Source organism: Gorilla gorilla, chromosome 6, assembly GCF_029281585.2.
Source record: "Gorilla gorilla gorilla isolate KB3781 chromosome 6, NHGRI_mGorGor1-v2.1_pri, whole genome shotgun sequence".
NCBI classification, from domain to species: Eukaryota; Metazoa; Chordata; class Mammalia; order Primates; family Hominidae; genus Gorilla; species Gorilla gorilla.
In genome coordinates, this window is record NC_073230.2 from 95,369,697 (window position 1) to 95,397,245 (window position 27,549).

General features: G+C 36.8%; 1 protein-coding gene across 1 annotated transcript in view; it reads left to right on the forward strand.

Moving 5' to 3' along the window:
- CALCR (calcitonin receptor) overlaps positions 1 to 27,549 on the forward strand; it is a 152,434-nt gene that overhangs the window by 111,576 nt on the left and 13,309 nt on the right. The window contains exons 7-10 of the mRNA XM_004045752.5: positions 4,561 to 4,687; positions 21,751 to 21,904; positions 27,260 to 27,320; positions 27,404 to 27,470. Coding sequence (XP_004045800.3) covers positions 4,561 to 4,687; positions 21,751 to 21,904; positions 27,260 to 27,320; positions 27,404 to 27,470 — 409 coding nt within the window. The remainder of the gene's footprint in view (positions 1 to 4,560; positions 4,688 to 21,750; positions 21,905 to 27,259; positions 27,321 to 27,403; positions 27,471 to 27,549) is intronic.

Below are 27,549 nucleotides of genomic sequence, written 5' to 3' on the forward strand. Positions count from 1 at the left end.
AAAGATAGAAGACAGCATTATTAGGATGGTATTTAGTTTAAAACCTTCGCAGAAAAAATTGGAATGATATTATGGAAAGGGATTAAATATAAACATCAAATTAGTTCAGCAAGATTTCTTACTGCTAGATTCCAATAGTAAGTGTCAACAAGAGAGCTAAAATGAAGATACCCTTAGGGAAGACTGGTTTGGGAAAGACACATAAATGGACATTTACTTGAGTTTGATTCTTGACCATTTTCAGCAAATTTCCAATAAATTTACTTATCCATAAATTTCAATTACAATTTATCAATTTACTTTTCTGTGGAATAATCCTAAATATGTAAGCCTCTCATTGTATCACTTCATGAAAAGCATAACAGACCATTCATTAGCATTTATTTTGACTCACTATTATCCACGTCTTTCTGATTGATATTTTAAATATTATTCTTGCCTGAAAGCTGATAGAAATATAGGTTGGAAAACAGACGGTCTCTTCATTTTATTGTCTACATTACGTTACATTTGCCACATTGACAAAAAGCATATATAGGTAATCATGGAGGTCAACAAAAGTGGCTTCCAGTGGAATATACTGAGGGAAGACTGATTGCTCTACTACTTACTATTCTCTTTGTTCTACATCACCTCTACATATTGGGTGGGTATGTGAATCTGTACCTTGTGTAGTATCCACCATTATACATCTCTAGCTGCCTTCCTGTTGCCCCAAGGAAACCATGAAATCAATGGTATCAAAGATGGCCTCCTTTCTTCCAACTCACTACTGGCAGGACAGACACCAAAGATAACTGTTGATCATACCATGGCATATTCTTCACCCATAGAATAGTAGTAATAGGAAAAGCAAGAATTTTGATTGAAAGAGAATTTATTAATGATAAGGATTTTGTGCTAAATCAAAAGGCATAAAGTCTCTTGTCAAATAGGGAAGATATATTGTATTTGAATTTTCCCAGGAGTTTTAATGCAATCCATTTCACTTCATTTTCTCTCTTCTTTTGAGTTCTCATGTTTATCATGAATAACATATGATCCTAGGTAAATGAAAACTAAAAGTTACACTAGAAGATATGACTTGGGCTTGTACCAATTACAGAAATGATTCCTAATTCATATTTTCCCATGCACCAGTAACTTCATAACAACTATTAACTTGTTTTCTTTTTGCTACTTTGTTTGCTTTGAATGTGACTATAATTACACTGTCTTATATAGGAGATATATAGGAGAAAATACTGCTGTTTCTCACCCTGTGATAGCAAACTGATTTAGTCAATCAGCAAAACTCAAAACCAATATCAAATGCCGTCTCATACAACTACAAGCTCCCAAAAAGTACACACTCACACACATAGGGTACTAATAACTTGAAACAAATGTGAAAGATTTACACCAGATGAACTATAACCATGAAAATGACTTTTTGCTTTAGCCTTAAAATGTGACATCTTGAGATTCATACTCAAGTAAATCATTATCTCTTTCTCACATTTGAATGACACCTTGATTGGTAGATTATGTTGTAGAAGTAAATTATGTTGTCTCATCCTCCTACTACTGGAGAATTTATGGTACTTATGGTTTCCCATCACTCAAATAATAAGCAATGTTCTGTCCATCTAAATGTCTGTTTTTTTTCATAAAGGGAATAGAATATAGCCAGTGTCAAGTTGGTGCTATTTCTACCTAAGACATCTCAGATCTGACAAAAAAATGTTGTCGGCTTCCCTCATGTTCATTTAAGTGACGTATTTGTACTGCGGATTTTTAATGTTAAGTTCAATTAATTCTCTCTAGCATCCCACACCTCTTCTTCAGAACAATTATCACAGTAAAATTAAATTAAAAATGGCATAGTATATAAGGGCCCTGAAGGCAAGAGCACCTGTTTGTCCTCTGTTATATTCCTGATATCTACCAGGTCTGGATCATAATGAATGCACAATCATATATTTTGGATTATTGAATGAATTTTGAAAAATTTGCAATACCTTCGACTCACTTCAAAAAGATGACTGTAAATGTCATCAAGTTAGTAAAATACAAATTTTAAAACTCAATGAGCAAAAATTACATTAAAACTTTCAAAAAACAGAAACTCATATATTAGTCATACTTCTCCTTTGGAGGCTAGCAGTTTATCTAGTTTTAAACTATCATTTTCTCTGTGTTTCCAATGAAAAATATATATATTTTTATATAGAGAGATACAGTACTCTTTATATGTACTGTATCTATCTAAATATATATATACTGTTTGTATGCATATATGCTGTATGATATATTCATTTTTAACTAGTGTTGAACAACAGGATAATGTTCCATATTAGCTAGTTAATACGAAACTGAAGAATTTGGCAAATGTTCAGTATGATATGAAGTATAAAGTAGGAAATCATCTAGCATTTAATGTAATTCTTTGGTGTACTGGAAAATTGCTTAGTGGTCACAGCTCAAAACAGCACATTTTTCTTAAATACATTTTTAAATTAAAAAAAATGGGTATTAAGCCCAATGATGTGTCAGAGAGTGTTCTAGATGTATAAAACAAATTCCTTTAGCACTTTCATTTTAGTGGGAGGAAAGGAGAGAATAACAGGCAATAAATAAATATATGCTGTGTCAGGAGGTGATAAGTGTTAAGAAGAAAAGTAGAGCAGGCACACAAAAGAGTAAGCTGGAGGTAGAGGAAGTATATTTTATTCAGGGTGGCTTGGGTTTACACAGGAGAATGAAGTTAATGAAGTCATTTAAGCTAATGTACAACAGCAGATTATTGAACACTCCCCAATCAAAAGAAAACCAGGCTTAAGAATATCATCGATGTATGATACATTCATTCATACTCCTTAGTTCTAGATAATGTCAATTATCATCGGTCTAAGCCAGGCTGAATTAAACAATGAATCCCATAATTAACCGCCAGTGAGAATTATAAATTGCTCTTGTGACTATGAAGGATGGCAGGTCACAGACTCAACTGTGCTGATTGCAGCAGTCACCAGATGGAAGTTTATTCAGTATAAGCGAGCATGAGGTTTCACATAAGTAATTTTTTTGTTTAAATTTAAATTTGCAACCTACCTTTAGTGCTATTATAAAACCGGTTGGGTTTGATTTATTCAACAGACTTCTGTACTGCTGAATAGAGTAGTCCACAGAAGCGTGTGTGTAAGAGAAAGCTCTTCTCTAAATCCTGTCTTTATCAGAGCCTGCCTCATGCATGTAAATTCTACACCCTATCCCTGTTTAACAAGTTAAATTTTTTAAAATATTATTTATTAATGAGTTACTATAATCGCTTCCCGAAAAGTTGAAAACTGTAGCTATAATAGTTAAAATATGCTCTAACAGCTGCCTTTATTACTTAAATTGCTTTTTATTGCAGAAAATTGACAACTATTTTTCCTTTGAATTGGAAATATAGGAAGGCATTGTAAGTAAACCCAGGCTATTTTTGTATTTCATCTTTCCCCAGAATTTCCTTTTCAAAATTCTTCATTTCTAACTTTATTCCATGAAGATATTTTTAGGAATAGTTAGTGTTATGAGTCATTGGCATGTTTTACGCTTTCACATGGTGAATGACATTATACTAATATTTTTTGCCTTATCAAATATGATAAATATAAGATTTTCATTTGTCTAGAATAATCACCGCAATTTTGTTATAGCCATGATGTAGGCTCTCTCCATTGCATCAAAAAATGAAATAGGATATTCAAATTAATGTTTATTTATGTGAACATTCACACCAACACATATGTGCAACTTTATGAACTGGAGAGAAAAGAATAAAAGCCCCAATAAATTGCTTAATACCCAAAAGGTGGGGAATGACTCTGCCAAGAAGCAGCAGCACTTGGATAGCTCTCATTGGATCCAAATCACAGTATGCCTCATAATGAGATTTCATTTGAGCCTATTAAGAATTCTCTGCCTGTGTCTGAGCTCCACCATCAGGAGGGTTGAAAAAGAGGAACTACAGTGATGATTCTAGTTGGAATATAAGATCTAAGAAGATGGTAACAGAAATGATGGAAGAGGAGGATGCCAGGAGATGTGAAGTGTGTGTATGCAATGGCTCAAGGACATAGATTCAGTACCTTGTCACAGGCAGCCTTGGTTCTGACTTCACGCTCTGTGACCTCACTGGCCACATATTTTCTTCCTGGTTGCAACAATGAACAGTAGGCTTTTCATTTGAAGCACACTGCAGACCCTAATAGTTGCTAATCTAAGAGTCCTTCTGTTAACTAATTTTACAACATTTGTTATAATTAAAAGAGATTTTATCACCCACTCTTTCAGTTATTTTATGAAGTCACCCTGAGGACTGAAAACTATGACCTGCTATGACTGGAAACATGTTTTTTAAAATCAGGCAGAAAAGTAGGAATAAATCTGAAAGAGGAGACCAGCCTTACTTTTTTCTATATGTTCTTTCATCTTTTTTTTAAAGAAAATATGAAAAATATTACCAAAATGTTTTTTTCCAGGTACTCCAACATTTTGGCACTGGTTAATGCTTTATGTTACTTTTTCTTCCAGGAGCCTTGGCTGCCAAAGGGTAACCCTGCACAAGAACATGTTTCTTACTTACATTCTGAATTCTATGATTATCATCATCCACCTGGTTGAAGTAGTACCCAATGGAGAGCTCGTGCGAAGAGACCCGGTAAGTACTGCATAGTTTTGTTTTTACTTTTATTTTAAAGGATATAGTACCTGTAAATAGTGAACATGGTGTTCATGTTGGACTTAAGCAGCTGTTTACATGTGTAATCATATTTACTTCTACCGTAGAGTTTTGCATTTTGCGAGGCATATCATTTCTATGTAGTTTCTGTAAGAAATTATAGCAGATAAGAATCATACAACAAACCATACACATATATATATATATATATATATATATATATATTTTTTTTTTTTTTAGACAGAGTCTCACTCTGTTGTCCAGGCTGGAGTGCAGTGGTGGGATCTCAGCTCACTGCAACCTCCGCCTCCCGGGTTCAAGCAATTCTCCTGCCTCAGCCTCCTGAGTAGCTGGGATTACAGGCATGCGACACCATGCCCGGCTAATTTTTTTGTATTTTTAGTAGAAACGGGGTTTCACCATATTGGCCAGGCTGATCTTGAACTCCTGACTTCGTGATCTGCCTGCCTCGGCCTCCCAAAGTGCTGGGATTACAGGTGTGAGCCACCATGCCCGGCCCAAACCATGCATTTCTAAGACTAACCAGTAATTTATTAACATTTATGACAAATGTATTGAGCACATCTTGTGAACATAGATGATACTAGGTACACTAAGGCAGTGCTTCCCAGTGATCCTAGTGTGCCACAAATGATTACAGGTGTGCCTAGATATTGATCCCCTCTTCATTCTGATGCCAAGTTGGGCTTGGCCCAGTCATCTCTCCTATGAGTAGCTATTCCTTTTTGCTAATGAACCATATAAATATGATCGTGTTTTGTGTCATTATGCTTTGGAAAAGGTTTATAATGACACAGGAAATGCAAAAGTTAGGGCAACAGGACATACATCTCTGAAACTCATGCCCACATGCACAATTGCAACAAGCAAATATGGTGACTGTCCTCCTTCTATTTGAGTACTATAGAGAACAGGAGAGCTGAAATCATTTAGCTCCATTACTGAGAACCATTCTGGATTTCTTCTACCAGAATTGTCCTGAGAGTTGTTCAGAATAACCCATATTTGTCATCAGTCTTCTCTCTTTATACCCAAGATACTGTTTTTCACAGTGATTTCCAATCCTGGCTGCACTTCAGAATCAACAGGGGAGATTTCATAAATATGAAATAGCTACTGTCCACATGGTACTAGAGAGTCAGTAGGTATGAGGTGGAGCCGAGGAATATACCCTGGATATTTCTTCTGTGCTGCCAAGTTTGGAAATCATCAGCCAACTACTGGATGAAGCAAATAAACTGGCAGGGGAGGACAGAGGAGGAGCACCTTGAGGCTCTGCTTTTTCATTGATATCAGTCCCTGGTATTACAAACTAACAAAAACCAGAACTAAAAAGGATTTTGGAGGTTATTTATCCCTGACTCCTCATTTTACAGATCAGAAACTTGAGGATAAAAAGGCAAAGCGATTTGCCTCAAATCATATAACTGATTGGAGCGGGGAGCAGGCACTCAAATTGAGGTCTCCTTACTCTCAGTTTTTGTTCTTTCCTTTGCATTGTCACATGTGTCTCTGTAAATCAGTGAGGGCTTAGTAACACCAAACTGGTTGATTAGGTTTCCAAATCTACCAGATTAATTTTTAAAAAATCAAATCACTTTGGTGCTGTGATACCAAGTAACCATTTACTTTACAGAAATTTTTATTTATCAATCCAGTGTTTAAATAATTTATAATTGCAGCCTCTATTATTTAATAGTTATTTTGCCCTCAGTAAATATTTTCATCCCTAAAAGTCCCCAAGTACTTCTCTGCTTTCTCCTTTGCAAACCTGCTTTCCTTAATTTTAACAACAAATTTTTTCCTTATTTGTTAATGGACTGCACTTTAATTGAATGATTCAAAATAGTTTAATGATATAACTGTTTATTAGATTGAGTATGAAATTAGGAATATTTGATAATTTTTGTTCTGCAAAATTGATGAATCCATATGTTTTATCCTAATGCAAATGTGGAGACAATACGCTGGAATCTAGTAACAGTAGGGACTATTACCACCCCAGGCCTGAATGGACAAGTGGAGGGAAAGGTATATGAACCCGAAGACAGAGAGGTGGTGTGGTAAAGGAGGCCCTGCGGAAACTGAAGACTTCTGTCTTAGGACACGGCCAGCCTATGGCAACCCCACAAAAGGAAGTGGAGAAATAAATATCCCTTGTTCACTCACTCTCATCTTCCAGTCTCTACTGATGGTCCCCATAGCTGAGCTCAACCAGAAACCAGAGGGCAAGGCAGCCCTGCTGGAGATGTACAGATTTATTTCTGTGGGCCCAGGGCAGTGGGAGCAGGATGGAAAGTGCATCTGGAAGCACAAATAGAAGCTATCTAGCTCACAGTGAAGGGCCAAGGGATATTTTCATTTTTGTTTCTCTGCTTAACTGTGTTATGCAAACATCTGTAGATAGCCTCATCTTTCAAAACTGGCTTTTGACAATTCTGCCAACCCAATAACTAAAATGCGTGAAATCTGCCCAGAGCATGCATCCTGTTTGACAGTGGCGTGGCATGGGAAAGCAGCTTAATTTGGCTTCTAATGGCTCCAGAGTGTTAATAATTTTTGCGGTATGAATATATGCAGAGAGACATTATAATCTATCTTTCAAAACCATGGCATCTGTTATCAGAGACAAAGTCCAGTCTTACCTGCAGAATAATGGGACCAAGTGTGTTTATCTTGATGAATTTTCCTTTTTAATGTCAATTGACTTAAAGAAAATTTATCTCTAATTTAACTTTTGCAATATCTGAGCAATGGATGGAATTATCCCCATTTTTAAAGCTGGGGAAACTGAGGCTCGGTGAGAGTAAGTGTCCTCCGTAGCGTGAGTACTTAGAGATGGGATTCAAATCCAGACCTATCTCACACAGGAGCCAACCTCTCTCTTCTTTACCACTTGGTGCTCTTGATTGTCTTTATTTATTGCCCTAGAAAGATGTGTTCTTAAAGAAATGGGCTCAGCCATTCCGAAGTGATCGCTGCCTATAACCAGACATGCCCATTACAGTTAATTAGGGAAGCTGAACCCCACTGAGGTGAAAACAGAGGTAGAAGCAATTAACTAAGAATCTCTCTGCAGCAAACAGTCACATTTTGGCTCTCCATTTCCCATTAAGAGTAGAAACCGTAGGAAATTTACTCTCTGTACGGAGCAGGCCAAGAAATGAGGCTTCCGTTTTTGAATAATCAACTACGTTGATCTGGGAGCATGCTCAGTCACATTACGAAGTATCATAATTCTTGAATAGACTCTTTCTCCTCTTTTTTTGGGAGTCTCACACCCATATCTCCCTGTCTCCCATCTGTAAATGTAAAAGGGACTTCTTATCCACTGTGAGATCTTGTTCCACCTATCTTCCTGAAATAGTCAAAATTCAGGTTTTTTTCTGAGTTTGCTACTAAATTATAGAAACCATGTAGCTTTATGCATCTAATGAGAATAACAAAAACTGCTCTACTCACTTCACAGCAGTTGTCCTGGAGCCCAAAGAAGCATAAAGCTTTTCAAAACCCCCAAGGGCCTAATATTACAAGTGATTGCTCACAAGGTTGCTGTCAACTCTCACCTTATGACTAACTCCCTAGGTCTCTGTACTTGACTTTTCCAACAAATCTGTTACTCTATTAATTGCTCTTGGCAGTCTCATTCATTGTCATTGCTAGATGTTTCCACTTTCGTAGGCTTTTTAGGGGTAGACATGCCCAGGGACTCTGCCAGCCACAGCACATAGGCTGTCCCCCAGCCACCACTAAGTCAAACCACATATGCCCTGCAGCTCCTGTATCGCCTAGTAACCTTTAATAAACCCCATAAGCAGGTGTCTAGGGACCTGGCTCTGCCACTAGGCACCTGATTTCCTAGGAGAATATGAGTGTGAGATTTAGGGAGCCAGAGAAATTAACAGGAAACTTTCTTCTGTGTGTAGAGGAGTGAGACTGATTCACCCAAACACACTAGGCATTCTTAAAGTATGTTTGAAAGAAAGGAAAGAAGCTTGTCTTTATGACATGACTAGCACCTGGTTCTTCCAATGTATTTTTAACCTAACAGACTTGCTGGTTTTAGCTATGCGAGAGCAAACTTCCTAAGGAAAAATGATAAAACATTTTAAGGATAGAATTTTATCCCATCAATCAAGTACTTATTGACCACCAAAAATGTAACTTTTAGCCCTCAGGCTGAAATGAATTTATACTATTTTGGAAACATATCTGTGACATCCCCTTCATGATCCCTCGCAATGAGCCAAGTCTCACATGGAAATAGCTTTGTGAGTCTTGCAACCACACATATGGGGTTTGGTCACATTTTTACCTCTTTCAAACTGTATTTTTTCCACAGAAAACAAAGAGGCAAAAAATTTGGATATTTTTCTCTATATGCCTAAAAGAGCCCATTTCCCTCTGAAGTTAGACAAAATGAAAACAAGCCACCAATAACAAGCCACTTACAATGATCAATGGGGCAATATCATATGTGAGAACACACTGTGCCTCTTGCATATTTTCAGATGTCTGTTTCTTCCATAAGAGAAAATTTGGAAACACATGTCCCTCCTCAAATACATATAAACAGCATAGACTAAAACAAAATAACTACAATGACAAAACTTAATTCATGTTTGTAGATTGTGAAGCATACACTTCACCCAGAGGAAATAAACTAGGCTATTTGTTTTTAAGCACTTTCTCTATTTTAACACAGTTGTTTTCCAATGAGAGTTTTGTTAGATCTCTTATCTAACCCTCCATATACAAGCAACATAGGGTTGCTCTCTCTAGGCATGGGAAAATCAGCTTAAGAAAGGGAAGGAAATAATTCTCAAGAAGACATGTTTTATACATTATTCATCCTTGAAACTGCTTCTGTGCCACCACCAACAGGAACACACATGGTGAAATTTGTATTGTATTTCACCTTGAAAATCCATATTCTGTCATAGAAGTCCAATTTCTTGAGTATCTTTTCTCATCCAAAAGATTATTAAAGTAGATTACAGTTGAAACTGTAAATTCAGGTATCATGAAAGCAGTTTTCTCCATTGTAATACATTTCATTATGAAGGGGATAAACAAGAACTAGAAAAGATTTTATTGCTATTTTCAAGACCCATCTTTCCTAGGATAGAATTCTTCACTTCTGAAGATACAGGCAAAATAGTATCCAAAGGCTGAGAATCATGTCATCAACATTACTAAGTCACATGCAGAATCATATATTTAAAATTACTTGAAATAAATTATTTTAAATACTGAATTTTTCTTGAAAAACTGACACTCCAGAATACATTAGATTAAGGTCCTCCCTAGCCAAGAAAAGTAGAGACAAGGGGAAAAAAAAGAAGAAGAAGAAGAAGAAGAGACAAAGAAAAGCAGCCAGAAAAAAATTTGGGGAAAGAGAAGTTATTGAACATTGTCAATCTACAAATATTTATTGAAATTGCAACTAATATGAGAACAACAACCACAGTTATAAATAAAGAAAAGCGTATCTATCAGCATGTCATCTGTCAGTAATTCGGGTATATGTTTTCTTCAAAAAAAACCACAATACATAATTTTTAAAGACAGTTTGTTCTTAAGCAAACTAAAGACAGACAGAGGGGTGGGTTTTGTGTGTTTGTTGTTGTTGTTTGTTTGTTTTCATTTTGGACCAATTCAGGGTCACTGAATCAGCAATGATTTTCCTCACCAATGCCCATGGGAATATATTAAAAAGTTATTTTTTGAAGAGGAAGGTTGCCTTATCCCAAATGTTGTCACACTATTTCTGTAAGGTTTTTCTTTGGTTATTATTTTGTTGAGGGTAAGGAAAACACACACACACACACACACACACACACACACACACAATGCCCTGTCCTCACTGTCAGTGGAGAATCCCTGTGGATTTGTGGTCCTTTTCCCATTAAAGTAGTTTCTTCCCTGGGTAGTTTTTGGGAAGTTATATTATCTCCTGAACGGCCAAGGGTGAGAATCTTATTCCTTCCATGTTCTTTTTTTTAAAAAAGTTAAACTCAAAATAACTCATGGCATAAAGAGAGGCTGAATACATCCTCAGTTTATTGAGTGATGTGAAAATTGCCCATTGTTATTTGTGTCATTTGAGCATTTCATTTCCATAATATCTGAAATGTTATTTTATTTTATTTTTTTTTTGTTCTATCTGCTTATTCGATGAGCTTCATGTAGAAAGTCAGGAGGCAGAATTAAAAGCATTGTTCTTGCTGCATCTAAAGGAAGCTAGCAGGATACTTGTCATTTTTTAGAAATAAATTTCTCTCATTTTTTTTTTATCTGGTTCTGAAAGGCACAATGCAGAGAGATTAGTTTTTACTGGAAACCTGAACACTTTGCACCTCAGAAACTGAAACAATCGAGTCCTATTTTCTATAGCCTCTTATATAAGTAAAGTCAAATGAGTTCCAAGTTCTGGAAAGCAATATGAATGTCTTCTAACCTTTATTTTTTCAGAACGATTGAGCCACCAGGCTGTGTCGGAGCTTCTTCTTAGGTAGTCACAGGAAGATTAGCTTAGAATGGATGCTCAGAGCCAAGACACTAGAGAAGACAAAACCCAGGGTGGAAACTGGACTCCTGCCCAGCCCAAGGGAGGCTGGTGCAAGGGAGAGTATATAAATGTGACAGAGGTAACCGAGATAGCAGAGTTTTTGAGATGAGAGGTCAGTGGTAAATAAAACCAGATTGAAATGATCTATTTCAGTAGCTTATGGAAAAAACTAGATTGGGAACGAAAGTGTATGATGCATTTGAAGGACAATGCAGAGACAGTAATGCCAAGATGTGGTAATGGAATGAAGTATCCTACCCTGGTCGTCTATGCTACTTCACTTTACTTATATGTCAAAACCAATAAATGGTCTTTTAACCAAGGTCACATGGTGCAGAAAAGTATAGAGGATTTCTTTATTCCTTTTTAAAGTTATTATTTATAATTGGATGCTTTCTCATACGGATTTGAAGGAGAATCTCTTCCTAAAGTGGATATAAACATATACCCGATCTCCAGTTTCTTTCATTTGGCCGATCTTGGTGGAACCTCTACACATGAAATCAGTGACTTACAAATGGTATCTTGTGACATGTTTTACACAGAAAGTCTTCATCTCAAAATTTGCAGTTAGCTTCCCCTGCTTTGAGAAGGCTGTCATGAACTTAGTGCAGAATTTGTTATATATTTGTTTTTATTGTCAAAGAGCTTCCAATTGAGATGGTAGAGGTTTGCACACTCCGTTAGGGTATGTTGGATCATTGCTGGAAAGTTGTGAAGTGACACTCGATTTGATATTTGTTGTGCTTAGCTGGATTACTCCAGATTACATCATTGTTCTTGCTGAACTTCAGGATCTAAATCCTCGCTCTTCTACTTAACAGATGAATCTTTAATATTGAGTAAGTTACTTAACCTAACTGTGCCTTGCTTTCCTAATGTATAAAATGGAGATCATAATAGTACCTTTCTCATAAAGCTGTCTGTGAAAAATAAGCTAATATGCCTAAAGTCCACAAAACATCATCTGGCACACAACTCTCAAAAATCAGCTGTCATTATTTGTATTATTGTTGTTAGCTTTATCATTAGGGCTTTATCACCTGTCAATTACTAACTGTGGCACCTTGTTCATTTCTGTGTGATACAGCGCAGGAGGTGTGAAACTCAGGGCACTTGTAAAACACAGCTTAAATCTAAAAGGGACTAAGCATAAAAGTAGAATACACATATGTAGAGGCTTGTAAATAACAAATAACCTGAAGGGCTGTGGTCTGAAAATATACAGCTAAATCAATGGTGGCTTGAGCATCCCTAATGAAGAGTGATATAAGACTCTCACTATACCATATAGAGAAAAAACCCTAAGAGTACTAAGTGGTTAACTTTTATTCCCCTATCACATTTCTTTGTTGTTGTTGTTGTTGTTGTTGTTTTGTTTTTTAATCAGAATTGTGTAGAGCCTAAACTTCTGTTTGCCCTGGTATTGTCTTCTTAATACTTCCAAAGTGCTTCCTTTGCCAATTTCAGGATCATCTCCTGCTGCATTTATCTCAGATGAGACTTTTTTCTCCAGTGTTTGTTTTTAATTCTTTTCCTAAACACACCAAATCACAACCACACAGTTCCATAAACTCAAACTCATTTTCTCTGAGGCTTTATCAGGAATCATCTCAAGATTGCATAACAGACTCACTTTTAATTGAAAATGTTACATCCTTAAATTCCTCTGGAGAAAGATTGCAGTATTTTCCTACAAAGCTGCTTACTGCTAGACTTTCTGATGAAGTTTCTACTTCATTCAGCTGGCTTTAAAGACTGTACAGGTTGACAGTTTTCCAGGTGAGCCGAGGGTCTTTTTGTCCCTTAGTTTATCAACTGAACTGGTATTTTGACAAAAAGCCCTGTAATTCCTCCTTATGAGGTTTTGAAATATATGTGAATCAAAGTCAGGATGTTTCTCATTGGGTTGTGAGTTTACTGCAACAGGAGTTTACAACAACAGGAGTTGCAGTAAATTCACTGCAACAAGTACTGAGGAGACTCTCTCTGAACCCTAAATTATTCCAAGATGTGGTCTGCATCAGCATCACCTGGGCTTCGGTTAGAGATGCAGAATCTCATGCAGGCTTTTACATGGGCATCTTGCGTGGAGTTGAGGTTTGGGGTACAGGTCCTGTCACTCAGGTAGTGAGCATAGTACCCAATAACTGGTTTTTCAACACATACCTTCCTCTCTCCCTCTTGCCTCTAGTAGTCCCCAGTCCCTGTTGTTTCCATGTTTATGTCCTTGTGTGATCAATGTTTAACTCTCACTTGTAACAGAGAACATGTGATACATGTTTTCCTGTTCTTGCATTCATTAATTTAAGATAATGGTCTCCAGATGCATTTATGTTGCTGCAAAGGATATGATCTCATTCTTTCTTATGTCTGCATGGTATTCCATGGTGTATACGTATCTTCTGTATCTATAATAAAAGGAGAAATTTAAAAAACTAAAAAATAAAATTAAAAGATTATTACGCTTAAATAAATAAATAAGAAATGCAGAATCTCAAGCCCCACACCACACCTTCTGAATCAGAGTCTCAAATTATTTCTCATCGACAAAGGCTGACTGGTGAAAAACGAAACTTGTGTGATGACCCCATGAAGTGGGACCCTTTCCATCATTTTTTTGTTTCTGTGTTTGTTTGTTTTCTCTGTAATTGCTCTTTTTCTGAGGAAATACAGTTTGGGATGGAGGGGTGGAGAGAAGGGACTCTGAGTATATTTGATTCAGAAAAACTTATTTTCTTTTAATTGAAATGATAAGGGGAGCAGAAAAGGACATGCTTTTAAATGAACCCCATGTAAAGATGGCCATTGCAGAAAAAATATTCAATTGCATACATAAATAGGACTTCAGTGGCGAGCATCCTTCTTAGTGTCACATGTAATTGAATTTGGCTGATAAATAAGCCTTGCATCTCTTCTTTATGAGAAAAAGTGCTTATGGATTTTACATGTAATAGGTTCAAGGGCTTTGAAAAGTTCTGGATGATTTGCATGCAGTGTAAATAATTTAAAAATGTGAACTATTGTTACGAGGTGAAAGCAAGTATACTATCAAAATTTAACTACGATGTTTACAGGCAACTATATTTTTAAATATTTTATTTGAGGATTATCTCAAGACCAGAAAGGCAGTAACATAAACTACAAATCATGAAGGCAGGAAGTGTCTCAAAAAAAAAAGTATTACAGCTAAATAGATAAATTGGGGGAAAAAGATTACTCCTGAAATGTAGATGGACTGTTATTGAGCTACATATCCTGTAATATCTGAATCATATAAGACCACTTTTTGAAGAAAATTGTTTTATTTAAATTTTCCCATATGATTATCCTACTACCATAATTTTCATGTGATGTTACAGGGTATATATTACAGTGGTTCATTATCTGAAATTGATTAAAAATAAAATGGTGATGGCTGAGTAGCTCCTGTCTGGCAAAAACCTCTCACAGATAACAACTACAAACCCTGAACAAAATATAAAAAGAAATTCTCTGAAGACCCTGGAGAGAGACCAAGACAGGGAGATGCTAGAAAGAAGATGAGACTTTAAAATGGAGATAGTTGTGAGTAGAGTTCCCTTGGTTTTATCCCTTTCCAGGACAGGTAAAACTCTGATAGAAAACTCTCAATTTTACTGACTTGAATAATATAAGACAGAATTTAGGGCAACTACAGCTCCCCAAAAGTGAAGGAAATAAATCTCAAAAAGAAAAGAGTCAGAGAAGAGGGGCCTCAGATTCTGTGTATATACTTATGTGTAGTCTTTCACTGACCACATAACCATGTGAATGTGGAGTCCATGAGCACATCATACTTGTTTAATATGTATTTTTTAGTGTATGAATGAAAAGATGATCTAACAGCCATACCCTTCATAGAACATTCCAACAAGCTAGAATACCTCATATCAAATGTATTTACTTTAAGAGGTCTGACAGAGAAAACAGAACATCTCAAGTTAGGATTAGGGCACCTTTACTAATCTTTAAAGGAGGTTTTTCCATTGTCCCTTGTTTGACATTTGGAAGTTGTTTAACACTTGAGTAATGAACCACAGTAAACTTTGTTCCAGATGAAAAGTGTTCTTTTATGTTGTAAAGTGAAAGGATAGATGGAAAAGGATAGCTTAAAGAATGCTACAAAATGGTGCAAATGGCCATGGAATATTCACATGCCCCTTGGGCAGCCTTTGCCTATACCCAAAGGCACATACGCATGCCCAGTCTGAAGACCATAGCGCAAAGGGAAACACCTGTTTGACCAAGACTGCAGGGGATAAATGACAGGGTATAGCAGACCTTAGGGACTGCCATCCTCTGAAGAACTCACACTGGAAACCTAGAAAAACTTGACAAAAATTTAAGATGCCTCCACAGGAATTCATCCAGCATTGTAAGTTTTCTATTGATGTCAGCAGCCTGACCCCTGCAGATATGTAATTATCTTTGTAGACATTTGTAAGAATTGTAGTGCTGTTAGGTAAAAAGTTCCCTGGAATTTATTTGTCAGATCATAGATAAGCAGCTCTTGTTTGGATACTTGATAAAATAATATTGAATTAGGAGTTAAAATGTTTTCAATTGAACAACATTATAAACACTACCCAAAGCCGTATTCATTTTGATTTAATAAGCAACTGCTGCTCACTTTCTATATAAATATTATTGGGTTTAAGTCCTGAGGGTGGAGATGGAAGAGGCAGCAGAGACATAAAGATGATGAATCAGGTAGAAACATATTTAACAGCAATTACACATTCACTCAATATGTAGTCTAGATATACATTAAATAAAACTTAATAAAAAAATTAACCTAGCCAATTTAACCAACATAGACCACAAATCTTTATCATTCAGTCTCTCTTAAAGTGTCTTTTCCTTCAGGTAAAATATTTAGAAATTGACTTATTGATTCTTCTTCACCTGTTCAAGTAAACATCACTTCACACTCTTCCCTCTGTGCTAAAGCAAACTGATAAGAAAACATTTTTAGAAGCTTCAGGGAAATGTAAATAATTATCTTTAATCATTAGAGATCATGCTGAACATATAGCAAAGTTTATTTCTGTTTTGAAACAAAACTTGGCAGAAATAAAATTGGCAGCTTTGATTCAGTGCAAAGTATTGTGGAGTTGGTACTATTTAGACCATTTCAAAATAATTTTTAAATATTTTATTTATTAATATGTTTGTATAGTGGGGAATGTGGTTTTAGTTGTTTGCTGTAAGTTTCCAAACATATTTATTTGGCCCTCTAATAACTAAAGAAACAGAGAAGATACTCCTCAGGCTCTTCATTTTGCCTCAGTTTTGTCCATGTGAATTTGAAAAGTAAATCAACAGTCGGCCACCTCTTTTACTGTAAAGTAGCCTGTATTGCAGCCCGCCAAAAATAGAAAAGTTGGAATAAAGTAGAATGTGTTTGACTTTGGCAGAATCTGCTAATCTGTTCCTTGTAAATTTTCACACAAACTGGGTAGATTATTTAATATTAATAACACAAGCCCCACTAGTCTGATCCATTTTTTCTCCTCTGACTTAACTGAGAAGAGAATTTTTAACTGTCTTAAAATAGGCTACAAAAATTACTTTTTTTAGAAATCATTGTACACAGTGGCACTTATTTGTTTATGTATCTGTCTCCCCACCGGAAGGTAACTTCTTTGATTGCAAGCATTGAACTTTATTTTTGCAACCCTAGCCCAGGATTGGACACAAAAATGCAAGCACGGTTACTACATCAAACTTAGCCACTGTTTTGAAAAACCAAAAGAGCTTATCTACAGTATGCATTTTAATCAAATCCTGGCAGAATATAGGAAACATATGGCTGTTATTTTTAATTCTCCTTTGCCAAATTTGTTTTACAGCAAAACAAAACTAAAACATCTCACAAAATTTTCCTTAATGTGTTATTGTACCTAACCATATGAAATCAACACAGAAGCTGAATCTAATACCCCAGTTTTACCAATGAGAGGGAGAAATTGCAGTAGTTTTTTTTGTGTGTGTGTGAAAGCTAAGAGTTTTTGTGCACACGAAATGTGTCATGAGAATTAAGTATACCCTGAAAATGAAATATGCACAGGCTTGGCCCTTGCCAAAGTTTTCAGAGCGCTTACTTTTGGCAACACTTCCCTAGGTCTTCTCTTTGTGAACCTGTGAAGACGGTGAGTTTCTTAGGAGTAGGGACTCTGTTTGACAACTTTGGATCTTCTAGCCTACTGCCTGCAATACAGTACAAGCTCAATAAATATTTGATAAACCACATTCCAAATCTGCATTCTCTGTGATCCCCCAGCCCTTCAATTTTCCTATTCTATGGTTTCAAAGAGTGTGTAATAGGACAAAATGTGTGTGTAATCCCTTCCTGAGGTATTGGCATTTTAGTAAGGAAAACAGCTTTAAGCTAAAGAAATGAAACCATATTGCATGTCAGGCATTCTGAAGATGATGGAAGGCATTCTGAAAGGCAAGATAGTATTCCTTAGCTCCCTGTTATACATGGTAATAGGCCTGTAGTGCAAATGATGCCAAGAATAGTTCATGGTGGATTTTCAATTGCTTAAAAGTAGGACATAGGCCATGATCATTGCTTTTCGTTGTTTCCACAGATCAGCTCTGGTCTCCTTTCTATTTCTCATACTTAAGGTCTTCCTCTATTTCTCATACTTAAGGTCTTCCTCTACCCCCACCACAACAGAAAAACACCTCAAAACATTGACTACCTATTATAAGGTTGGTCTTGTTTCTCAAAAACAAAAATTCCAAAGCAGTTTACATTTGGAGGCACTCTTTGCTATCGATGGTTCTTGAACATACTGCCACACAAGATTTCCTATGTTATGTAGATTAGAGGAATTTTCTTAAGTGTCCTTGAAAAATATAATAGGAAATAAATTCACTACTGAACATCTATCTTCTATGAAGCTTTGAGGTAGACTTGATTTATTAGACTAAGGAAAACCTGTGTTCCATAATTCTGATTCCATTTTTAATCAAATTATTATAAACGCCCTTTGGGGCATTTTGTGGAAAAGATAGATTAAATAGTGTACCCAGTTAAAAAACTGAAGGATCCCTTCCGCTTGAAAGTTACATACTGCTCAACAAACTGTATGTTTTATTAAAACATGAACTGGTAGTAAGGGCACTGAATAGTGATATGACTCATTGAAGCCAAAGTGGATAATATGGCTTTTACTTAACATATCATTCACAGTGGCAATTATCTCTTTTTATATTAATGAAGAAAATAAAATAGAGTATAACTCACAAATTTTATCTATTTTTGGCTTCAAGTATTTCTTGTTTTACTTGGAAGTGATGCATTTATATTATTTGAGTGCAGATTTTTGTCTTGCAATTTGGGAAGATCATACTACTTAAACAAAATTACACTGGTGTGACTTATGTTTAGAAAGCTAGTGGAAAGTTGCTTAGCTTATTTGATCTGATCTGAGTGACTTCCTTAATACCCCATGCTGCTAATTAAGAAACCATCTCAGAATGGAGGTAAGGACTAACCCTAATCAAGAGGCCCCATCATTTTGTTTAATGCCTGGTTTACTCCACCCTTGACAGAAAGGTTATAATTAAGTCAGGGGCTATATGACAATATCTTATTCATGTTGATACTCCCAGAGCTAGCTTAGTTCCTGGCTCATAGCAGGTGTTCCATAAATGTTTGTTCAATGCAACTGAATATCTTGGGCACAGGATTCTTAATCAGGGGCCTAAATTAGAAATTCTGAAAAATAGTTTGAAAACAAAAAGAGAGATGAGGTGTGGTTCTGTATATTTCTTAAAAAATTATCAGGTGACACTGATAAACCACCTTAGTTATGAAACACTGATCTAAGTGCTAAACTATTTTTGTGAAAAATTCTAATAGTCAGCTTGATCACCTAGATATTTCTAATTATTTTCATGAGGTGTTTATTTTAAAAATGAATAGACTGGTGATTTTTAAAATTTATGTGAGCTTTTGAGGCCTTTAGCCTCCAAACAATATCTTGCGTCAAACCCAAATATGGTCAATTCTCATTTTTATTCATGAATTCCACCTTTGCAAATTTTTCTTTTCCTATAAATTATTTGTAACCCCCAAATCAGTACTCCTAGCAGATTCACTATCATTCACAGACATTCACAGAATGTCCAGAAATTGGAGCCACCTGATGTGCAGCTCCCAGCTGAGGTTAAACAAGGCAATGCTCTCTGTGCCTTCTTGTTTCAGTTCTCATTACTACGAACAAATGTCCTTTTTGTGGTCTATTTAGTGCCATAATTTTTACATTTTTATGAATTTGTAAATTGGTTGGTGATTTTATTGTTTTAAATAGCCCCTCAAGCATAGTACTGAAGTGCTGTATGATGTTCCTAAGTACAAGAAAGCTGTGATGTGGCTTACAGAGAATATGTGTGTGTTGGAGAAGTTTTCTTCAGGTAGAAGTAATAGTGCTATTGGCTGAGAGTTCAGTGTGAATGAAGCAGCAACATATGTTAAATAAGGTGTCTTTAAACAAAACACATAAAACAAAGTTAGCTATCGATTGCTGGGTGAAAATGTTTGTGACCGGAGGCTTACAGGAACCTAACCATGTGTTTCCCCTAGAAGCAATGGTTCAGTATTTGCTATTTCAGTTTTTGAAGCAACTTTATAGACCATAACTACTGAAAATAACAATAATTAACTGTATATAAAACTGGAAGCCAAAATTGCTCTGGGTGACAAAGGCATAAGACCATCATCTTTGTTCTCTTCCCATCTCCTTCTCCCCAAGTGACAGCCTCCAAAACATATGCTTAATTTCTGGATCCATAAAGAATAGGGCTTTTAAATAAGAATAGTCTTCCAAATGAATCCAGAGTAACAACTGAATTTCACATTTTATTTATACACTTGGGTGTTATGTAAATATAGCAAGTACTTGCTTAGAAAATACAAAACTAACATCATATTAAATAATCCCAGTTAGGAAGGTAATCAGATGGGGGGGAGGGAAGCCAGTGCTTTTCTGAGCCAAATATAAATTACTTTTAGATTACCTGGTGTTTTTAATTATCTGCACCACTGTACCACTTTGGTCAGAATCAGAGGTTGATTCTACCTCTGACAATGCCATATCTGCCTTCTCCTGGGCCCAGGGGGCTTTTCCCTATGTTCAATAAACCTTGAAAGAAAAGGAAACACAATAGAATATCTGTTGGCTCAGCACAACAGGTTCTGAGTAAACGAATTACTACTCTTATGCGTTAAATAAAATGTATGGTTCGGAAAAGGTTGCTACAGTACTGAAAGTCACTTCATGGCTATCTTGCTTTTTAAGGAAAAGGCCTAAAATGCAGTCAAATTCAAAATAAAGTAAGAAGCAACATAATGTAAAACAGAGTATTTGGTAAAATAATAGTAATGCAAATAACCACTCCCTAATACCTAAGATTTTGAATGCTAAATTCTGTTGTCATTATTGTTGTTGTTAAGACATAAGCACAGCTAAGTACCCTCAGTCACGCATCCTCAAATGGGGACATTTTGCTCCCCAGGGAAGACTGGGCAACATCTGGAGACATTTTTGATTGTCAAGAGTGTGTGGGAGATGCCACTAACATCTAGTGGATAGAAATTAGTTATACTGCTAAACTCCCAACAACATACAAGGCAGCCCCCGCAACAACAACAAAAATCTACTCCAAAATGCTAATGTACCAAGATGAAAAATCCTATTCCAGGAGTGACTGGTAAATAAAAGTATTTCATTATGCAGTACAAGCAATGGTTATTTCTATATAGACAACAATATTAATCTGACTCTTCCAAGGGTGTGGCACCTACATCTGCACTGAGTTCTCAGCAAGGATGTCATCCTAATCTCTGTGCCCAGAGAGCACTTGATCCCAATATACAAACCAAGGCTCCCATATGAAAACAAAAGCATAAACAGCAGCTAGGCTCAGCATATCTCCTGGGTTTATATATGAAATTTATCACCTGACTCTCTCCTCTTTACTGCTAAAGGAACATCATCAACAAATCAGTGAATTTCAGAAGCAGCATTAAAAATATCTGCATTATTTGCTTCATTGGCCATAGAAAAGGGGCCATAAAAGTCATGCATCAAATCCTTAGATGGTGCCTAAGATTATGAGTCTGACAAATTGCAGGAAAATGAACCCATCTGTGTAAGTCCGCAGAATGCAACAAGGAAGAACATTTTGTGGACTAGTTTTCCACTGGCTTATTTGGCTATTTACATGTAATAGCAGTGATCTGTGCATTCACTCTGATTTGTGGGTATAGCAGGTGGCACATGTTTACAGATGCTTGGGAAACTGCCTTGCAAGCTGAATGCAGATACTTTGGCTTCTTTTCACATTTGCTGTGTGCTCACTGGCAGATCTTTACCTGTGTCTTTCTCTGAGTATCTTCCTTTCTTTCTGACAGGTGAGCTGCAAGATTTTGCATTTTTTCCACCAGTACATGATGGCCTGCAACTATTTCTGGATGCTCTGTGAAGGGATCTATCTTCATACACTCATTGTTGTGGCTGTGTTTACTGAGAAGCAACGCTTGCGGTGGTATTATCTCTTGGGCTGGGGTATGTATTTTCTGCAGCTAAGTTTTGAGTCACTTTCACCTCTGTCTGTATGCTTTCAGTCTTCTTCTAGTCTTGGTCTCAGAGAATAGAGTCAAGTCCCAGATCCTTCAAGGAATGATGGAACACAGGTACTGGCAGGAGTTCAGTCTCCAAAAGACCTGTGGAAGCCCTTTAACAATCTCAATCCAACCGTGCTGAACATGAGAGTCTGCACAGAGAAGGAAGATAAGGGTGACTTCCAAAGGGTAACTTCAGGAAACAAACCTAGCTAATGATGGACACAAAATGTGTCCTGATTGAGAGAAGATCTGATTAGGCCTCCTTCTGCTTTATTCATCACATGTTTTAGAGCAAAGGAGAATTTCACATTTTGAATTATGTACCTCCCCTACCCTGGCTTCATTTTCCTTCATCAAGAACATTTCTTCCTGTCAGTCCATCAGCAGGATTCCTCCAGTGAAAGCTCAGGAAGTGGAGTCCAGCTGAGAGGCAGATATAACCACATGGGCTTCCAAGTAGAGCCTGTGTGACATCATAGCACATGGCATTGGCTCGGGAAAGCTTAGGGCTGGATTGTTTAAGCTGTGGCTGCTTCTGTACAAACTAAGGCAGGGTGCTGAAGTCCTTCAGGGATGCTCTAGAATTGCTCCCTTTCCCCCCAGGGCTGCTGAAAGTCCAGCTCCCCCTGGTGGAAGGGAACTGAACAGAAGGTGAGGCAATGAAAGAAAATAAATGCTGCGATAAAAACACATGCTGCCTTATCAAAAAAAGTTTCAGCCTTACCTTGAAATTTCCATACCAGAGGAGGAACTCGTGGGCCATCCCTCACTGACTATAGAGCCAAGGGCTTCTCTCACCACATCCACCCCACATGATGGGTGACTGTGACTCTGAGAGCAGAGGCTGTGGATGGCCTTCAACTAAGCTTGCCCTTTAATGCAGCAGGCTGGGGAGCCCCTACGAGTACTGGTAAGAGAGGAGAGGTGTAGTGAGGAGGGAGGATAATCCAAGGGATTTTTTAAAAACATCACCTTTTGTATTTAAAGCCCTGCCCAACAGGCATTGTCGCCAACTTTATAGAAATGTGCTTGGGAAGTCATATAAGCAGCCTAGAGTCTTTCCTGTAGTCTGTAAACTGCAGAAAGGGGCTGGTGTTATGCCATACTGGTTTCCATAACACCCTTACATAACAGGAGTACATGGTTTTAACCAAATGCATTGCCCAAGCCCAATGGGATAATCCGATAATGGTGGGTCAATGGGGCAGATAGGCGGGATGCCTCAAAATTGAATTGATGATGCTACAATTATTTGGTTGCAAGCAACAGAGTAAGATGTTCTAACTTAAGCAAATACAGAGAAGTTGTCAGAATCTAGTGTATCTCATGGAATCTAAGGGCAGAAATACAGCCAGGCAACTAAAAGGGCTGTAGCCTGGGAGCAGATAAGCCAGGAGCTCTCTCCCTCTGCCTTTTGTCTTTGTTTTTCCTCTGCGTATCTGTTTTTACCCTTCTCTTTCTTTACAAGCCATATACCATAGGGTCTCTGCTCCCTCCAGTTTTCATAGTAAATACATCCTGCCCCAAAATTTCCTGAGTACACATGTTTCTGTTCCAGGCACTCACAGAAACTAAATGCCCATCTTTAAGTTCCAATTCTGAATAGCAGGACAAGAAAATCTGATTGATCCAACTGAAGGCAGGTAGCCTACCCTGGTTCAATAAACTGTGGCCAAGAAAATTGAGGGGGATGTTGTCACATAGTGTGAACATGTCTAGGGATTGTGAACCCTCCAGCAAAGGACTGAGAAAGGGGTCTTTGTGAACTGTACAGGCTGTCTAGGATATTCACCAGATCACCTCATCTGCATGGCTGCTCCCTTATAAGGAGAGCAGCGCTGCACCCTGTTTCCTTAACCATCCAGTGAGGTTAGAAATCAGGCTATCACTATCCTGCTGGTTCCACATCAGGTAACAGGTTCTCCTGCTCTTTCCTGTCCTAAAACAGGTCAAAATTTACTCAAAATGGTCTTTTACTATTTTTTTTTTCTCTTTTAGCCCCAGCCTTCCACAGAGACTAATCTTTCCTTTCCCTGGCCTTCTCATCCATATGTACACCCTCTCAACAATTTCTAGATTTCCAAATCTGGTCGTGCCAAGAATAGACTGGATACAATTTAATCACTCCAATGGCAATTCTGATCATCACAATCATAATAATTGGTGTTGATCAAATGCCTTCCAGTCAAAGACCTGAAAATAACATTCCACCCCAAACACACACACAAACGCACGCATACTTTCTGCCAGATTTATTTCCTTTGAAATAAAATGTGTGGTATATTTCTTTTACCAGTTTTGATTGTTCAAAACATCTATCTGCCATACTCAGAAAATTTTTCATGGGAAAAAAAGGCTGTAAATGTATTCTTGTCGGTGACATTCAGCAGAGACAAGGGCACCCTGGAAGGAACAATTTATACTGCTCTTGGAGTATACTGATGCATTGTGAATTAGTTATAAAACTTTTTGGCATCATCATAGACAGCTCAATGAAGATATCTGCTTAAAACACATAAATAATTCAAACGAAAAAAGGAACAAGCTGCTCAGCTGTATCAAAAACAAAGGCAATGATAATAAGTAAATTGTTTATGTGATACCTTAAGCTTCTGTAATCAACAACCATTTAAAACTTCATTCGAATGATTCAAGTAGAGTCCCAAAGAACATTACACTTAGTAACGTAAGCACAGAACGGGGAGTTGCTAATCAATGGTTATACAGATTAAGTAATGCAAGATGAGTAAATTTTAGGTATCTGCTGTACAACATTGTGCCTATAGGTAACAATTTTGTACTATGCACTTAAAAATCTGTTTAGAGGGCAGACCTGATGTTAATTGTTCTTGCCACAATAATATAAAAATTTAAATTAAAAAAAGAACTAGAGGGATTTGCACTTCCGTAGATGGACTTTTGGAAAGATAGTCAACCAAATAGTTCTAAAATGTAATGTTTTTAGCATGCCAAAGCTAAGACTATCTTTCTACATGCACACACACACACACACACACACACACACACACACACACACACCAAAATTCCACCAAACTCATTACCACTGAAAAATCACATTGCCAAATCTGAACTCTGAGAACAAAATTGACATATTTTAAAGCAGTGGCTCCTTTCTTAGAACTTTAAGCAAGCATTATCTTTGGATGGGAGGAAAATGGGTGAAATTAATACCAATTAATTTCTCAAGAAAAAATAGTTTCACAGAAACTTTATAAAGTTTAATGGGGCAAGAGAATAAGTCTCTTCTGGATAATATTTTTATTGTCCTTTGAAAATTTTTTTCACATGAAGACAGTATGATAGGTTCTAAATTTTACAATGCCAGAAAAAAAGCAAAACCTACATACTTTTAAAAGATTCTTGAAAGTTAGACTGCAGAAAATATGGCCCAAAAAAGCCCAGTTGTATTATAGCACCTAATTTGTTTGCAGGTGATGTAAAGCCCATTCATTTAATTCAGCTGTGAATAATGTTACCAATTCTAGGATTTGAAATGAATCTCAAAGAATTATAAGAGATAGTGTAAACATTAGCCACTGGGTGAACAAATTTCTGGTGGTGAAATTCTCCCCAACAGAAAATCAAAGAATGGTTCTTTCAGTAGTTACTCCCTTCCAAGTCTGCATGGCACCACTTAGTAGTCGATCTCTCTCCAATTGAAGTAACTTCAAATACTGAAGTTTAGTTCTCAGGAAGGTCACTTATTTTGCAGCCCTCTCCAGACTGTTTCTTTGCCTTGCCTTGCTGGTTTTCCCCTTGTTAGAAATCAAAGGAAGGAAATTTCCCCCATGGACTTCTATATTGAACAAATAGAATTTATTAAATCCCTCTTAAAAAATGAATCCTACACAGACAGGATTATTCTGAATCTCATCATCTTTGGTGGGAAGAATGGGTTGTTATGGATCTTGGGACCTTGGGGAGAAGAGAAAGAAAAAAGAAAAAAAAACAGAAAAAGCAAACTACCTAAAAGGAGGCATCATAGCTAGAAGAAGGCAAAGAGCCCTGGGCGTTAAAAGGTGTGGGGTCTATACTCGTCTCCAGATAAAGTAGAAAGCACTTTCCTTTCTACAAAATGATGAGGTGGGATTCAGTTTTCCATATACTTCTCTTTCTCTCTAATTCTAAAATATCCATCTCAAAATAAATCCAGAGACTTTGTTTCTCTTTCTGAGCCCAAGTGGGAAAATGGTATGTTAGAACTGCTGTGAATAACACAATCATGTTTTGTGTAAGCAAACTCAAAATTATTTCAGGCCAAACGTTAAATCCGTGGTCCTATTGAAAATATGCTTCCTGGGTTTAAAAGCTGAGGTTGTTCTTAGGTGAAAATTCAATATTTTGAGACCCCTTTTTGTATATAACTCACAGAAAATAAAAATGCATTGATTTAATTCTTTCCTAAGACACATTTCTTAATCTGATGACAATAACAAAACCTTTCTACAGATGTCTCAATCAAATCAAACAATATTCTACTGTTGTACATCTGAGTAAAAAGACGTATTTTTTCTTTTTTAATGAAAATTACAACTTTAGGTTATACTACAGAATAAAAATTTATTTAAAAATTATAATCTGGAAGGACGTATTGCAATAACTGTGTCCATTTTTCTGTTTATAAATTAAAAAGTTTTTTTTTTTACTAGCACTTTGAGTTTAGTCAAGGAGGTACAGTAAGCTGCCTTCATAAAGTTTCTCTAGCCAGAACCTACAGAAGGTAGGGAATGTACTGGCTTCTCTGAAGTATTCATATTAAAAGGAAACAATCACTGCATGAGATATAAACAGACAGAAAAACAAAAAAGCCTAGAAGAAAGAATGTGAACATCAGCTAAGGCTTTAGGAGCAATCAGACTATTGCTTTCATACACCGTCCCAGGTCACATCCCTCCGGGGTGACCCAGCTCCTCTCCATAAGAGAGGCCAGTTCACCTACAATGAAAGGCTTTCTGGTCTCAGTTAATAGTCATCATTATAAACATAACAATGGTAATAATAGTCATAGTGTACCTGCTACATTCAGCAATTTGTAAAAGGCTTTTAATTATTTGGATGCTCTTAACCAAACTCTCCGGAAGCACATGATGTTCTAACTGGGAGCATTTTGACTGGCTTGACCAAAGATGATTTTTGTGAAAATATCAGGGGAACATCTTGACAGATGCACTCAATTTGCCAGTATTTTTGCAAGTACACTACCATTTTCCATGCAGCTGTACTTAAAGGTTATGACCAAGAAACCAAGTGTGATTTGTACTTTTCACATTTGTAGGGTTCCCGCTGGTGCCAACCACTATCCATGCTATTACCAGGGCCGTGTACTTCAATGACAAGTAAGTATTATGGTGATGTTTAAGTTAACATATTAATAAACAAAATGTATTTGTGTATTGATTGTCCCCTTGCCCTTTTTCAGCTGCTGGCTGAGTGTGGAAACCCATTTGCTTTACATAATCCATGGACCTGTCATGGCGGCACTTGTGGTGAGAATTAGTTTTTTACTGCAATATTAGTATTATCTCTTAGTTGAGATTTCTGTGTATATGGTTCTATGTATCATAT